The following is an 18,241-nucleotide window of genomic DNA, read 5'->3' on the forward strand; positions in this document are numbered from 1 at the left end:
TAATCTTTCAAAGCAAGCAATGCTGATGAACACGTCCATGTTTTAGACTAACGTTGGTAAGAAAAAACACGTTCAAATTCTCAGGATTTAGAATGTAGTCTCAATATTAATTTACAATAATCTAAATATTTAATTTGGTAAACTTTTTTCCCTGCTCTTACTCCCCATATGTCCTATTATGTGTAAACTATAATTCAGTTTGTTAATTATATCTCACTGTTTATTAGAGCAATACTCAGCAATATAGAACACAGGATAATAACTAACTTTTAGTATGATAAATACCCCAATGTGAAGAAAAAAAAACTTTTCCTAATAATATCCATCAGTCACTCTTAAAATATGCTGCCACTATGCTATATAATGATCTTAAAGAGCAAGTAAATATTACTTAAAGTATCAAAGGAAATAAAGTTGTTGGTGATATTTTAAGTTCTAGCAATGATAATTTTAATAAATAAATATAACACTGGGGGAAAAGAAAAGCAGAGAAATTCCAGTAACAATTTTAATTTATTTATCCCCCTAATTAATTTTAACCATGGCAAAACTGGAAATCAAATGTCATCATGTTATATAAGGTTTATACTTACTTTAAACAAAATGTAACATAGTGTTAAAACTGGCTTTTCAAAATTGTTAATAGCATAGCTGTACTCTGCACTTAGAATCACAAATTGTAATACAGAAGTCTGCTAAACAGTCCCATTATGTTCTTACAAAAATAGAATTAAACTGTGTGACCAGACAAAGACTTCAATTACACTACTTGGCAAACTTAGAATTTCAGTGGAGTCTTTTCCCTCCTGCAGTTTAAAGCAAAAGTCAAATATCACATCTTTTTCAAGACTCACAAAGATGATTCAGGTTGTTTGTTTGGCATCTTTTTAATGTCTATCACAACAGTAGGCATGTCTTCAGCTTGAGTCCTGGGCTTCTCTAGATTTTCACTAAGTTCTAAACAGGAAATGCTAACTGTTGGGGCCTTTTCTGTATCCTTTTCAGAATAGGCTTGTGGCCGAGTCCCACAACATTGCTTCAAAGCACACTGAGTTCTGCAGGCAAGTTCACATGGGACTCCACTTGATTTAGAGCCTACACTAGCAAATTCAGGCTGAATGGTAGTTGCGTGAACTCCGTGATTATGAAAAACGTCTTTAATGGTTTTAGCCACCTGCATGTACGACGTTGGATCTTCACATTTTATGTGAGCAGTGGCAATGATTCTGCTTCCAGCAAGTTGCCAAACATGTAATTCATGAACTTCCTCAACTCCTTCAACATTTCGAAGTTCTTTTATCAAATTTCTGATATCAATTTGTTTAGGAACAGTTTGTAGAAGAATAAGAGCAGATTCCTTAAGTAATGGATAAGTTGTGTAAAGAAGTATACAAACCATTACAATACAAAGCGTTGGATCTAAATATAGCACCCAGCAAGGACCAGCCTCAAAAACTGTTCCTTGAGTACTATTGATTATTTCTACAAGCGCTTTGCAGGGGTCAGCTATACATGGGTTTTCATAGAACCTTCCTTCAGGACAACTATCCCAATAAAAGTGAAAGACCAAGGCATTCACAACTACAATCACTGAACCCAAAGCATCTCCAAAGACATGCAGAAAAACTCCACGCACGTTAAGTTGTCCAGCCTTTTGAGCATCATCAGCTTCATCTTCCAAATCCATATTATCAGCTTCTCTGATAACATTCCCATTCATTTGTACATCTGCTGCATCAGTTCTGGACTTTTCCGGATCTGCCCCGCCCAGTTTGAGCCCATTGGAGTTGCTGCTACCGGCCACCAAGGTGTTGGTCTCCTCCTGGTCGGGTCTCCGGCCGCCAGGACTCCTGTGGTGGCTGTCCCCGGGGCGGCTGCTCTGGCCGCGGACCCCCTTGGTGTGGCCGTGACCCCCGTGCGAGTGGCCGTGGCCGGAGTTGTTGCCGAAGCCGCTGTGATGGTGGAAGAGGCAAAGCCCCAGCACGCTGACCACCAGCCCTGCCACGCCGACCACGTGGACCATCAGCGGCTGCTACATCTCGTGCGGCTCGATGAAGCGCTCGATGGCCTCCAGCAGGATGGCGAAGCAGAGGCCGGTCAGGAAGATGGCGTTCACCAGAGCCGCCATCACCTCGGCCCGGATCCAGCCAAACGTGTTCTTCTGGGTGGCGTGGGTCCGCCGGGCGAAGCGCTCGGCCACCAGCGCCAGCACGTCCGACAGCATGTGGAAGGAGTCGGAGGGCATCGCCAGCGACGCGGTCACCTGGCTCACCACCACCTCCAGCACCATGAACATGAAGGTCAACAACAGCATGCACAGGCCCCGGTTCCGGCTCCAGCACCCATGGCTGTGGCTCGGGAGGCCGCTGAGCGCGGCCCGGACTCTTGGGAGGCGGTGGCTGGGAGGCGCCGAGGGTCGGTCTAGGCCCTGGTGATGGGAGGAGGACGGCACGGGACTCTCTTGGTCTGAGCCGGGCCGCTAGGGACACCGCTCAGGAGTCTCCGGGGTTGGAAGGGGGTGAGCTGCTGGTTAAGCCGCCGAGCCCCCACGCCTGTGGGCGTCCCCGGTGGGCCGGCAGCCTGCAGTTCCACAGGCTTCTGTTCTTGAAGCCGAGGAGGAGGCCCGGCTCAGCCCCAGCAGCCCTACTCCTGCGGGGGTTCCCGGAGCCCGGGAACTGTGAGCCTGATCTGAAGCAAGAGCTGGTGAGAGGCAGGGGCAGGCGATAGGTAGGTCCTCGCTGTGAAGGCTTTCCACGTTGGTTGCCTCCTCTGTGGCTCTGGTCAAGGAGCCGATGCCAGGGAGGCTAAAAAGGCAACGGCCACAACAGCTGGTGTCCGGCTCCTGCTTCTGTTTGGGCGCCAGATGTTGGGGTCCAACCCCAGCAGGTCCAGGGGTCCCCAAAGGTGTGGACGGAGTCCGCGAAGAAGGAATGACATGGAGACAGCGTTCAGTTGATCAGCAGCCTACCCAGGATCTCAAGCCAGGATCTCCAGCCAAGTTCTGTCTAGGTTCTCCAGCCAGGTTCTGTCATTTATTGTCTTGTTACATCTGTATTTATACCAGTTGATTTTAATCCTGTCAATTTCTATTCCAAAGGTTAGGGCCTTTCTTATCTCCATTCCAGGGAGTAAAGATTATGTAGCATAAGGGTGATTGTTCATAGTTAAAGTGATTAACTACCTGCCTGGCATTTAGTTAAGGGGTTTTATTCCCTCCCTAACTTCAGGGAAAATTCCCCACCTGGGGAAACAACCTGGGAGAGATGACCTTGGTTAAAACACATAGCGCCAAGAAGGAGAGCAAACATATTAAGAACAGTATGGCATATATGCCAGGTCCCTTGAAACATATGCTGTGCAGGTGTTTCTTCCCTGTAGCGACTGTGTCAAGCAGCAAGGATGGACCGGCTTCTGGCAAATATATATTCCTTTTACTCTCAAAGTTTGCCTTTGGATGATAAACTGTGTTATTCTAAAAGATCTTTACAGAATCTCTGACTTTGTAAGTCTCAAGTGCAGTGACTATTCAACAAATGTAGATGAAAGCTTTCTTTGCAACCTCAGGAAGGCACCACCCTGACTTCCAAGAGAATTGTAATAGTTATCAACAAAGAAGGAAAAGTGGAGTAATGTCTATAAATCAAAATAATATTTAAAATATCTGGAAGACATCATTTCTTCCATGAAAAGAATGAAGAAAAAAGTCATCAATATCAAGGTCAATACTGAAACCAGATTCAATTTCTGGAATTTCACCACTGAGAACATTTCTGAATTTTGCCTCCATAAAAGGGGAAAAAAGATTTCCAAATTACCCACAATTAATTACCACAGTATGGCTTATATGGAAAGAGATTCTCCTTCTGAAGGAAATCAGAATACCACAAAATAGCAATAATAAAGGTCACTGTTCTCACTGGGACTAGCATTTTACATATCTGGTATGTAGCTTTTTAACCTTCAACATAGGTAGCATAATTAGACATAAAATATATATGTATTGATTTCAGAGAGAGGAAGGGAAAGGGAGAGAGAAACATCACTGATGAGAGAATCATCAATCAGCTGCCTGCTGCACACCTGCTACTGGGTGGGAATCAAGCCCACAGCCCAGGCATTCGCCATAATAGGACTTGAACCGTGACCTCCTGGTTCATGGATTGAAGCTCAATCAATGAGCAACACCAGCTAGGCTAAAGACTTAAATATCTTAGAGAAATTGTACAGTTTGTCCAAGGACACGCAGTTAATAAGTGATGGTGATGCCATTTTAATCCAGGTCTATCCAACTTCAAGGACAGAGATCCCACATTTTATGCTGTTTCCAAAACCATGCTTTGCCCCAAAATTAGTGATTTGAAAGATAGGACATGTACTCAACGAAACGAGGGAAAATTCTGTGAGATAATATCTTAATCTGTAAAGAATCATAAAATGCACCTACTGTCTGCTTTTGAGGTAAAAATAATCAGAATCTTAGGGGTTATTATAAGGACAGAAAAAAAGGCCTCTGCTTTTCTTTGCTGTGGCCTTTCCACAACTTATAAGAAGCACCTGGTAATTAAGTCCCAAGATTGTTGGCTCCTCTGTGCAAACTGTAGAACAAATTAAGACTACTCTCAAGGTTGCATTCTTGTATCCCCCTCCACCCTGCTGTTTTAACAACTCCAAGATAATATGCACCAAAGACTCTCCAGTAAATACAAAGTTCCCTTCTCCCTCCCCTTCAGACAAGCCTCTTTTGAACTCTTCATAACAATTTCTCTAAGCACGTTTTACAGGCTTGAAAGGAAGTTGATAAAGAGACCATCCTGGGACATTTGCAGGACTGTCTCCTGGAAAGCAAACTGAAACTTTTCAACACAACCCCGCCCCCCAATCTGATTAACTTCAACACAATTCCCCTCCCTTCCTTATCACCTAGCAAGAGCAACTGGATGCTCTTTAAAAGTACAAGCCTGCCCTGTATTGAGTAGCAATGCACCAGCCCTTTCCTCCTTGAAAAGTAAAATAAATTTCCTCTCTGCATCTGTTCTCTCAGTTGTTAATTCTTTCATTGCCATGTCATTGCCCCAACCCTAACAGTCATCATAGTAAAAACATAAGCAATCAGTATGTAAAGAGTATGCTAAATCTACACTGATATCAAAGGAGAGGCATAGGAGGTGAGTAGCTAAGAATGTGACAAGAGAAACTGGCCACCCTCTTTACCCTCACCACCCAATAAGCACATCATTTCAGGTTTAAGAAATAGCCAGGTCCATCAAAACACCTATTGAGTTTGTAACCCACTACCCTTCCCATATCGACATGTGATTTATTTCTACAAGAAGCTATTTGTTTTGCCTCATTTCATTTTTGCTGGGAAAATGATTCTCAAATCTTAGAAACTATAGGACAGGTCTATCTCAAATACCTGCAGATTTAGCAGATATACTTCAGGGCAGCTGTCTAATAGGAGTTACCATAAATCCATCCCAAACCCACTCTGAACAACCAGCCATGAATGATTTCCGTGATTATCAGACCGGGCCCATCATGAGCCAACCACACAAAGAAAAATACACTGGAGGTCTTGCCCAAGGCCTATGTAGCCAGAAAAAAAATAACCAATATCAAGATGTTAAAATATAGCTACTAATAGGTGGTAACCTTATGTCCAACATCACCTGGCTCCTGGGGGATGTAATAGAATACCACAGGATGGCAGATAGGTCTGGAGGCAGAACTGAATTAAAAAAGGGGTACTCCCACTCATTAATTTTATAACCTCAAGGATTATTTAATCTCTCTGAGCAGTCATGTCCTCACTTGCAAAATGAAGATACTATGAATGGTTTATTAGGTTTTTAAATGTGTTAGGCATCACATGTCAGGTAATGATAACTAACAGTCATTGAGCATTTATTATGTGCCAGGTGATGAATGAAATACTGCTAGTAGAGATATAAACTAGACACTAGAATTTAGTCAGTTGCTGAAATTCATATAATTAGAAAGTCGCAGAAATAGGATTGGAACCTAGAAAATCGGTACCAAAGCCCATGCTCTTAACCTACTGTGCTACACTAGCATGGAACTCTGCATTGAGTAAAGACTCAACACATATGAGTCATGGATACTGTTGTTATTGTAACATCCCTAAATCACATAACATGAGGTTTTATTGAAACCTGAATACTCACACCACAGGACGCACAGTACCTGGGACACGGCTGCAAACTTTCTCCTTCGACAATGCAGGCCTGTTTCTCCAGAAGTTCAGGGCACCCCCTTCCACCTCCGATAGCAATGTGCTTCACATTCCGGCTCCTGCTCCTGAATCCCGGCGAGAGGCTCCCTGAACGACACGTCTTGGAGCAGGGACCCCAGGAGGACCACTCGCTGGTCTCACAGTCTTTCGGCATGATGCAGGACTGGACAGTCAAAGGGAAGGAGTCTTTCATGCAAAGGCTAAAGGGACATAAGCAGAAACCAGTCAGCCACCGATTAAACCGATGCAACCAACACTATGAAGTGCCTATAATTAAAGAAAAAAAATGAAATGTGGTTTATGTGTTCAAATTTGAGGATTTAAATAATGTTAGAGGCACCATGATAAAAAATGGAAGGATGGGCATTTAAAAAATGCACGCTCTCTTTCATTTGAAGCTGAACTTATTTCGATCTAGCAAAACGCATATGTAGATGAGTATGTCTTATATTTATAATGCAGGATCATCTAAGTGTTTCACTTAGGAGATAGCCTACCGTTACCATTTATTGACTGGTCCCCAGGTGGCACACACTGCTGCACTTCACAGGCACTTCCACAACCTCATGAGCTCACATATTTTTTAAATATATTTTTATTGATTTCAGAGAGGAAGGAAGAGGGAAAGAGAGATAGAAACATCAATGATGAGAATCATTGATCGGCTGTCTCCTGCACGCCCCCTACTGGGAATCAAGCCTGAAACCTAGGCATGTGCCCTTGACCGGAATTGAACCTGGGACCCTTCAGACCACAGGTTAATGTTCTATCCACTGAGCCAAACCAGCTAGGGCCTTGAGCTCACATATTATCATGGCTATTTATAGATGAAAAATCCTTGGCTTAGAAAAGCTAAAACATGGTGTAAGGTCAAACAAAGGTAAATATAAGCTTTAGAGTATTCAGCTATCCATTCTCTTAAATACTAGGTTATATAAAACACACACACACACACACACACACACACACACACACAGAGAGAGAACAAATATGATGTTTCCTTACACTTTTAGGCTCTGAGCAGCAATTTCCTCATCTATAAAATTTGAGTGCTATCAAATACTAGCAATCTAATTGAGAAACAGGTAAAGAAATAAAATAATGTGATGAATTCAATGCAAAAGCATTTATAATTAGTGATGAGGACAAACAATAATGAGGCAATGTTGGGCCACCTGGAAAGGTGGTGGTGGAGGTGGAGGGGGGGTTCTAAGAGAGGACATCTGAGCTGTATTTTTAAAGATTAGTAGGAATTTCTCAGGCACAGAAAGAAGACTAAGTTAGGAAAAGTGAATATTAAAGACTTGATATAACACTTTGTGGGGATGAAAACCAGTGGTATGCCAGAGCTGGAAATACTGTTTTATAAGAACCAACTGTTACATTTTCAAGAATTTTTCAAGCCAGTTGACTTCATGTAAGTCACTTAAAATGGGTCACAGTGGGAGTATTTATACTACAAATATCAGCAAATGCAACAGATCAAGCCCCTGACGACTGGTACTTAAACATTTACAGGCATACCACTGGAGGAAAGTAAAAGCCAACTTGTCAATTGTCATAAATTTTTCAAATTATGAAGCATCAAGTACAAAGAGGAAAGTAAATAGATAATAGGTATGTGGGTTCTTCAAAAGTATGTCTTAAAAGGCTTCTTATCAAGAGCTAAGAAATTTGTATTTAACTGAACATTAAATAATTTTAAATGAAGGAAAACAGACTCACATAGCAAGGTAATATTTCAAATATTGATTGGCATACATTCCTTTTACTTTCTTGGTGTTAACCTTTCCTATATTCAATCAAAGGTATCCTTTACTTCTGGGGGGGATGGGGAAGGATAATTTTGATAGGAATACAAAATCAAAGAAAGGGCTTATGGTATCTTATGGAATAACTAGAGGCCCGGTGCATGAGATTCGTGCACTTGGGGGAGCGGGGAAGTGGGAGTCCCTCAGCATGGCAGTTGGACATCCTTAGCGCTGCCGCAGAGGCAGGAGAGGCTCCTGACACCTAAACTGCACTCCACTGCACTTGCCAGCCATGAGCCCGGCTTCTGGCTGAGTGGCGCTCCCACTGTGGGGGCGCACTGACCATCAAGGGGCAGCTCCTCTGTTCAGAGTCTACTCCCTGGTGGTCAGTGTGTGGCATAGTGACCAGTTGTTCTGCCATTCAGTCAATTTGCATATTAGCCTTTTATTATATAGGATGAGCTATAGACAGAGTTTGGTAATGTATCCAAAAAAAGGAAAGAAGTATTAAAATGATTCTAAGTTTCTGACTTGGGAAAATATGTAGATAAGGGACCCACCAACAGAAAAATGGATTACAGACGGTGATGTGAAAGGGGAAAATAACACATGTGACCATTTTGATGAACAAATCATAGTGAGACTTCTATACTGACATCCTACATGAAGCCAGGGGGAGTTAGTGTGTCTTCCAAAAGTCACAATAATATAAGAGAATCCTTTGGTCCAGTAGTATTTTGAAATCTATTCAGATCATATTATTTCCTTCCAAATGAAAAAGGCAATGTATACTTCATTACCACCACTCTTTCCAATGGGATCTTCTGGGGGCTTGGAATCAAGGCACACTGGGAAGAACCTCCCTTGAAAATATCCCACTAATACAGAATGTACTCACTGCACAACACGCAGGTAGGGAGAGAGGGACACTTTTCAGAAATTGCTATTGACTGAGATGCCCCATCCCCAAATCCTAACTCCAGTACCTCAGATGTGTCTGTACATGAAGATGAAGTCCTTAAAGAATGAATTAAGTTAAAATGAGGTCACTAGAGTGGGCCCTCATCTAATATGAGTGGTGTCCTTATTTGAAGACATGAGGACACAGAGAGGGAAGACTATAGAGAGAAGGCAACCTTCTACAAACCAAGCACAGAGGCCCAGAAGAAACCAACCCTGCTGGCACCTGATTTTGGACTTTCCAGCCTCATAAGTGTGAGAAAAGTAATGCCAACTGTTGAAGAACCTGGTCTGTGGTCATTTGTTCAGGCAGCACTAGCAAACTAATACAGAAATTTAAAGCTTTTCGATTTGTGTATGTTTTTAGAAAGAATTTCAATTTCCAAGGTGGATTTCTGCTTCCTTTTATTAAGAAGGTCTCACAGTATGCAGTTCTCTGTTTACAACTGAAGTGGTGGTTTGTTTCTTCCCATTTACCAACTTTCACTTTCTGTTGCTCATCTTCCCCGAAATGGCCCATGCCATTAGACAGTAGGATGAATAATAGGATTCCAACAGTACAAGCACCTCCATGGAGTGGCTGGGCTTATTCAAGTATTCTTGTGCTTTGGGAAAGGGCTCCTAATTATTGGAATTAGAAAGGGGATATGTTCTGTTGATTAGATATTTACTTATTTTAGTGTTTGCTGTTTTTTTCACTAACCAGCCTCCTTAGTTAATAAAAAATAAGTAATCATAAAAGGTATCACACAGGACCCTGGTGTAATTTGATCGATGAGATTTCATTTTACTAGATTATTGAATCAGAATTAAATTGTGAATCAGAAATATCTGGGTCCTGAATGTTGCATCACATTATCATGACCTTAGTTTCTTGACTGCTTGGTTTCATAACTGCAGGGAAAAACAGAATAATAAAACGTGATCTGCTCACACCCCAGAGTTGTGGTGACCCTTACTGTAAGTAGAATCACCTTGTACTACACCAGGGTGGGGAACGTCCAGCCCACAGCTGTATGAGGCCCAAGAAATCATTTTTAGTCTGGCCCTGCCAAGGCATTAGGGGTGAGTTAATTAAATGTTTGACCAAATACAGCAGGCTAATTTTTAAGTTGATAATTTAGAATGGTCTGCAAATGATGTGACCCTTTCAGAGAAGGTGGTGGACCTTTTTAATAAAACAAACATATTCTGTTGATTTATCTTTTCAAGAGATACTACAGTAATTGTACCTACTTGACATTTACAGAGTTCGTTGTCATTTATAAATTACTTTTCAAGTATTCAATTGTAAAGGAAATTGTGAAACTAAAAATTATTCTAGTAATTCTTACTTCCTCTAGAAATGTAAGGAAATCTTTTTACTTACAAAATAAGGACAGGGGCTGTTATAAGAAAAAAATCACCAGAAAAGTGCCCTCACTTCACTAACACTTCAATTACTACTTTAAAATAAAATATCTCAAACATTCAGAAAAGAAGAGTAATATAATAAATAATCTCATTCTTTATTAGAAAAGGCCAACATCTACTTCAGATTTCATTAAATAAATAAATAATTACAAATTTAGGTGAAATTTCCTGTGTTCTTTGCAATCTCAATTCCATCTATTTCTGCAGACATAGCCACTGCCCTAAAATTGATTTGTATTATGCTCTACCATGTTTTTATACTTATAACTAACATGTATATGTTCATAAATAGCATGCAGCACTCGTTGTTTCACATGTTTTTAAAACCTTTGCTTAAATGTTGTTTTATAAAAAAAAAAAAAAATGTTGTTTTATTATACATACTAGTGACCTGGTGCACGAAATTCATGCACATTAAAAGGATTAGAGGAAATATTTTAATATTGCTATTTGCCCTTTCTCTATAATAGAAGTGCCAGAGATGAAAGAAAATTAGTAAAATGTATATGAAAATCTTCCTCTGATTTGAGGTCCCCCATCAAGCACCGCCGGGTGGGGGTCATGGCCTCAGGTCCCCCATCAAGCCCTGCCAGGTGGGGGGCATGACCTTATGTCCCTTGGCCTGGCACCAGGGCAGGGGGAGCAGCCTGAGTTCCCCTGTCAAGCCCCATGGGGCATGGTGGGGGGGCACAGCTTCAGGTCCCTGCTGATTGCTCATTAAGACTCATTACGGGAACTCGGCCTCCGTTGTGGGTACAGCCATCTTGTGTTAAAGAAACCATCCCCCCCTCCACTGTGGGCGCCACCATCTTTGTGGGGCAGTGACAGTCAATTTGCATAGTCCCTCTTTATTATATAGGATGACTCTGGAAATTGTTTCCCTCACTTAATATTCTGACTTCTAAATCTATCTATCTATATAAAATCCTAATATGCAAATCGACTGAACTGCAGAACGACCCAGGGAATAACCAGTCACTACAATGCACACTGACCATCAGGGGGCAGGCATTCAATGCAGCAGCTGTCCCCAGCCTGCAGGCCCCAACCAGCAATGGCAGCAGTAGGGGGCGGTGCTGACAAGTGGGCGGCGCCAGGCTAGCCAAGGCAGGTGCGAGCATGGGTCCCAATCACCCTGCTGGTCACCCCACAGATCGGCCCTGATCACCAGCCAGGTCTAGGGACCCTACCTATGCACGAATTTTGTGCACTGAGCCTCTAGTCCAGTGGTTCTCAATCTTCTGGCCCTTTAAATACATTTCCTCATGTTGTGACCCCAACCATAAAATTATTTCCATTGCTACTTCATAACTGTAATTTTGCTACTGTTATGAATCATAATGTAAATATCTGATATGCAGGATGGTCTTACGCGACCCCTGTGAAAGGGTCATTCGACCGCCAAAGGGGTCGCAACCCACAGGTTGAGAACCGCTGCTCTAGTCTATGTTGATAAATGCAGATAATGGTCATTTCTTTTTATTAGTCACATTCCAATTTATATGTATTCAGTCTCCCATTAGCATACCCTCTGGTTTGCCTAATTTCTTGCAATTCCACAGGATTACATATTGAAACTCCTTTACATGTGTCTATTTGTTACACATGTGTGATAAATTTTCCCTACTATGTTTGCCTGGATTGTGTGGGGAAGCACCAGACCTGGTTGGAAAGTCTGTAAAGAGGATTCTCCGAAAGGTAGGGGGTCTCTAAGGGGGACCTTGCCAAAGGTGGCAGTCCTACCTTGACTTTTCCAAACAAGTCTGAGCCCTCGTGTGTTTCGCTAAAATCTCTATGTTTAGTCTTTTAGACCCAACCTTGTAGAAGCATGTGCTTTCTCAAGGATGCTTACCCGACTGATAGTACCTAATAGTTAATTTTAGTTCAAGCTGTTGTTACAAAAAAAGCCTAAGGAGGCAGGCAATCGAGGCTGTTTGCTCCCAAAGCAAAACAGCCCTTTAGCCTTCTCTTTCACAGAAATGTGTGTGAGAGTACTCATTCATCTGTTGCTCAAGGTCTGCCAGTCAGTCCCAGCAAAGTGGTGTCCCAGGTGAGGAGCTAGGAATGCAAGGAAACACAGTAGAACCCTCAAAAACGAAGAGTAAGAAAATGAAAGTAACTGCTCAGTAAGCCATTGGAGCCCGCTTGGGATTTCCAAGTTTGAGGGAATTGTTTCTCAGCTAAGGAATTCACTATCTTTGTTATGCTTAAGAATGTAACTATGGCCCTAACCGGTTTGGCTCAGTGGATGGAGGGTCGGCCTGCGGATTGAAGGGTCCCAGGTTCGATTCTGGTCAAGGGCATGTATCTGGGTTGTGGGCACATCCCCAGGAGGGGGTGTGCAAGAGGCAGCTGATCGATGTTTCTTTCTCATCAATGTTTCAAACTCTCTATCCCTCTCCCTTCCTCTCTGTAAAAAATCAATAAAATACATCTTTTAAAAAAGAATGTAAGTATGTTTTCCATTGGAAAAATAAGCCTATTTCTGAAAGTAAGGAATAAAAAGTTTTTTTCTGTATTTCCCTAGGAAGCAATGGTTTTATATATATATTATTAAAATTATTATGCTATGTTAATCAGGAAGTTTACTACTTTAAATAAACAGATTACTTAATACTGTTTAATAATAATAATATAATAATATACAACAATATAATATATTTGACTACCTTCCCAGGGTTTGAATTTTAAGATTTGCTTTCTTTCCTTATGAAAGAAATTTTATATTTAAGGTATATGGGGCCCTAACCGGTTTGGCTCAGTGGATAGAGCGTTGGCCTCCAGACTCAAGGTATATGGGAAGTTCTGTCAAATAAAGAAATAATAATTATATTCTATTTATATGTACATATTAAATAGATTCTAACATGCTTTCATTTATAACTCATTGTTATAACATGATATTGTAAATATTGTGTTTTGCAGAAAGGACAGGATTCCATACCATTTGAATTATAATCAAATCAATAACCATGTCCTTTTAAATTTCTTCTCATTTGGAGATAGTCACTGTTTTATTATAATGTGTTTTTTAAAAAAGTTACATCTTCTGAAGACTCATAGAAAGGACTCCGATTTATTTTTAAGCTACATATCTCTGAGAATAAACTTTCAGATCATCCCCTTGAATTAGATAAAATTATTAGAACTCTATACAGTATCTAGATTTATAGAAAAACTGGCAAGAAAAATCAGGATAATAAGAATTTAATTATAGGACTAAATGGACTAAAAATAATTGTAATTTTGGTAATTATTGTTCTCTTAGCAATGTGTTTGCATGAATCTAGTAAGAATCTGATTTCTTCATAATGACATAGGTCAGTTTGCAGTTGTGGTTTTATTAAACAAAACTTTGCTGAAATGTCATGTCTGAGAGAGAGACATGCCAGGACTCTGGATGTCACCAGGAAGCTCTCAGGAATAAAGATTGACTGTGAAGCCCTTAAGCCCCTTGGATAAAGAGCCTGGTACCTTGCTTGGTCACGTGGTTCATGGCAGTCTTTCCAGGTAAGGAAGGAAGGCTGCTTTCCTAAGAGATGGCATGAAAGGAACCTCAAAACACCCGGCGCCTTGGACTTGTTTGGAAAAGTCAAGGCAGGGGCTGCCACCTTCTGCAAGGTCCCCCTGGAGGCCCCCAATCTTTCGTAGAATCCTCCTTACAGACTTTCCAGCCAAGTCCCATGCTTCCCCACAGAGTTGGACCATATTCATATATCAAATGTATAAAATATCGTGAACATTCTTTTTTCCTACATGTTCAAAGCTTGGTATTATTAAATGTAGTTTTTCCAAATTGTTGAAAAAGTGCATTTTCTTCTCTAGATTACCACTGAGATCTATATTCTTCTCACATCTTTAGTGACCACTCAATTTTTCTATTCTATTAAGTGGGCTTTTCCTATTGTTTGTCCATTGTGGTTGGCTGATAATGGCCCAGGAAAGATATCCACACTCTAATCTCGAGAAACTGTGAATATGTTACCTTACATGCCAAAAGAAACTCTGCAGTGTGATTGCTAAAGATTTTGAAAGAAAGAGATGATCCTAGATTATGCAGGTGGGCCCAATATAATTACAAGGGCCCCAATATGAAGAAGGCAAAAGACCAGAGATGGAGAGGGACATGTGGGAACAGAATCATAGTTTGGAATAATGCAAGGCCCTGAGCCAAAGAATGCGGGCAGCCTCCAGAAAGTGGAAAATGAAAAGAACCTCTGGAAAAACAAACACAGAATAATGGCCCCATTTCAAGATTTCTTAACTTTTAGGCTTCTGACCTCCAGAACTGTAAGATAATACAATTTGTATTAAGCCTCTCCGTTTTTTTGCGATGTGTTACAAAATCAGTTGGAAATGAATATACCCATTTTTCTATTGATCTGACCTTTTTCACATTGAATTTAAGAAGTACACTCATAAACATATGTAGACAATAATGATAAATAAATATATAGGCACTTACATTCTATATAGTAACCTGTTCCTTCTATATTTTCCTATAATTTTGTTTTTAATTTTGTTCATAGTATCTTTTTGTGGGACACAATTTTTTAGTTTGTTGTTCAGTCTTCCTTTATAGTTTGCACTTTTATGGCACATTTAAGATTTTTTCTTTATTTCAATGTCATAAAGTTATGCTCCCATATGTTTTCTTTTAGAAAAACCTTTATACTTTGCAATTTCATATTTAAGCCATCAATTAATTTGATATAGATTTTCATATATGGTGTTTTATAAAACCTCCAATTTTGTAAACATCAACATTGTATATATTCATCCTTTGTATTTAACCTATATTAATTCTAATATTATTTTCTCTATGTTCAGTGTTTTTTGTCTTTCAAAGAGATTTCTTCAAAATTATCTTTGAACTTCGTATTAATTCTTAACAAACATTGCAATAAAATATTTAATGTGTAAGATTAGTTTCTTATTCCCTACTTATTTCTTTTTAATATCATCCTGCTTTTATTCCATGAATGAAATATCTCCCTTCATATCTTTGACAATATAAATTACAACTTTTTGTTTTTACTTTAATGATCCTTTGCTCTTATGGATTACAATGAGGTACCACAAGCACAGATTGGGAGCTCATTGACTATAGGTGGGGCTCTTCAAATAGTAAACATTACTGTTGACTGATTATGCAGAACTCAGAGCATTTTATTTGGGACCCTCACCATTTATTCCAAAAAAGGAATCCTCCTATCTCTTATGTTGGGCTTACAGACCTAGCTGTTGGCTTTATGAAAGCTGATTAGGGAAAGAGAGCTGTCAGGGCACTCTCACAACCTGCATTTTCACAGAATGACGTTTCACACTTAGACTATGGTCTGTAGGTAAAGGAATAATTTGTAGGCATATTTAACATATCTTTCCTCAGAGTTACTTACCAACTATAATTCTTTTTTTTAAAAAAAATATATTTTATTGATTTTTTACAGAGAGGAAGGGAGAGAGATAGAGAGTTAGAAACATCACTGAGAGAGAAACATCGATCAGCTGCCTCCTGCACATCTCCTACTGGGGATGTGCCCACAATCCAGGTACATGCCCTTGACCGGAATCGACCCTGGGACCTTTCAGTCCACAAGCTGACACTCTATCCACTGAGCCAAACCGGTTTCAGCACCAACGATAATTCTTAAGCCTTCCAAGAATCTTGTATTAGTTAGAATAGAATGAGCTATGCTGTGGTAACAAATAAACCCTGAAATCTCAACGGTTTAACAGACCAAGTGTTTTCCTTTCATATAGAGTTTGGCACAGATAATTCAGCTCTTCTAGAAGGCATTCCTCTACCTGAAGACTTAAGGATCCAGTTTGTACCTGTATTATAGATTTACCGTCTAGATTGCATGCCTTCCAAGTTCACGTTTAGAAAAGGAAGGGAGAGTAGGAAAATGGCCCAAAGTGATTTATGATTTTAGCCTCATGGTGACATGTGTTACAACTGCCCACATTTCATTGGTCAGATCTCAGTCAAATACCCACAACAGAACCGCAAAGAAGACAGTGAAGCCTGGCCGGTGTGACTCATGGTTGAGTGTTGACCCATGAAGCAGGAGGTCATGGTTGGATTCCTGGTCAGGGCACATGCCAGGGATGCAGGCTAGCTCCCCAGTGTGTGTGTGTGTGTGTGTGTGTGTGTGTGTGTGTGTGATGCGGGAATGTGGGAAGAGTGTTAATACAGGAGGCAGCTGACTGATGTTTCTCTCTCATCGATGCTTCTCTTTCTATATAACTCTCCCCTCTCTAAGATCAATAAAAACATAATTTTTTAAAAAAAATTACAAATAAGACAGTGAAATATCTTTCTATGTGCGGTGGAAGAGAAAAAGTGTTAAAAGCACAGGTTGCGTGTGCTATCGCTGTGCCATGCAAATGGATTTGCTTCTTGAAGATCTTCCAGCTGAAGGGGAGCTTTCAGCTTTCCTCTCTGCTAAGAAAATTACCACTCATCCATCTGCTTCCAGCTCCCAGAGTCTGTTGATTTTTCTTTTTAGCTTTTATAGCCTTTCCGATTATTTTTGTCCTTCAGGGTTTATGCCTTTTCATTCCTTTATTTAAGTGGGGTTCCAGAGTATAGCAGTAATAAATAGCTATGTTGTTTTTCAATTAAATCTTTATTGTTCAGATTATTACAGTTGTTCCTCTTTTTTTCCCCCATAGCTTCCCTCCACCCGGTTCCCACCCCACCCTCTGCCCTCACCCCCCTCCACTGTCCTCATCCATAGGTGCATGATTTTTGTCCAGTCTCTTCCCCCATCCCCCACACCCCTTTCCCCACCAAGAATAGTCCACTCCCTTTCTATGCCCCTGATTCTATTATAATCACTAGTTTATTCTGTTTATCAGATTATTTATTCACTTGATTTTTAGATTCACTTGTTGATAGATGTCTATTTGTTGTTCATAATTTATATCTTTACCTTTTTCTTCTTCTTCCTCTTCTTAAAGGATACCTTTCAGCATTTCATATAATACTGGTTTGGTGGTGATGAACTCCTTTAGCTTTTTCTTATCTGTGAAGCTCTTTATCTGACCTTCAATTCTGAACGATAGCTTTGCTGGATAAAGTAATCTTGGTTGTAGGTTCTTGGCATTCATCACTTCGAATATGTCTTGCCACTCCGTTCTGGCCTGCAAAGTTTCTGTTGAGAAATCAGCTGACATTCGTATGGGTACTCCCTTGTAGGTAACTGACTGTCTTTCTCTTGCTGCTTTTAGGATTCTCTCTTTGTCTTTTGCTCTTGGCATTTTAATTATGATGTGTCTTGGTGTGGTCCTCTTTGGATTCCTTTTGTTTGGGGTTCTCTGCACTTCCTGGACTTGTAAGTCTATTTCTTTCACCAGGTAGGGGAAGTTTTCTGTCATTATTTCTTCAAATAGGTTTCAATATCTTGCTCTCTCTCTTCTTCTGGCATCCCTATAATTCAGATGTCAGTACGCTTGAAGCTGTCCCAGAGGCTCCTTACACTACCTTCATATTTTTGGATTCTTTTTTCATTTTGCTTTTCCGGTTGGGTGTTTTTTGCTTCTTCGTATTTCAAATCTTTGACTTGATTCTTGTGATTGGAACTCTGCATAACATCCTTTATTTCAGTCAGTGTACGCTTAATTTCTAGTTGGTCCTTTTTCATAACCTCAAGGGTCTCACTAGATTTCTTGAGGGTCTCACTACATTTACCGGTGGTCTCACCAGTCTTTTCGAGGGTCTTACTAAATTTATCGGCGGTTTCTAGAAAGTTCTTGAAGAACCTTAAAAGTGTGCTTTTGAACTCTATATTCATTAGTTTGCTTTCCTCCATTTCTGTCATTTGTGTCCTGTTTCTTTGTCTGCTCATTTTTTATGCTT

General features: G+C 40.4%; 1 protein-coding gene across 1 annotated transcript in view; it reads right to left on the reverse strand.

The window, feature by feature from the left end:
• Positions 1–850: 850 nt before the first annotated feature.
• The window catches only part of LOC308522507 (proton-coupled zinc antiporter SLC30A1-like), a gene marked incomplete at both ends in the record, with an annotated part of 33,564 nt that continues 16,173 nt past the window's right edge, over positions 851–18,241 (reverse strand). The window contains 3 exon segments of the mRNA XM_081095979.1: positions 851–2,032; positions 2,036–2,479; positions 6,186–6,453. Of these exon segments, the coding sequence (XP_080952105.1) occupies positions 851–2,032; positions 2,036–2,479; positions 6,186–6,453 (1,894 nt within the window).

Source organism: Myotis nattereri (genome assembly GCF_964212035.1).
Source record: "Myotis nattereri genome assembly, chromosome: 7".
Taxonomy (NCBI): Eukaryota; Metazoa; Chordata; class Mammalia; order Chiroptera; family Vespertilionidae; genus Myotis; species Myotis nattereri.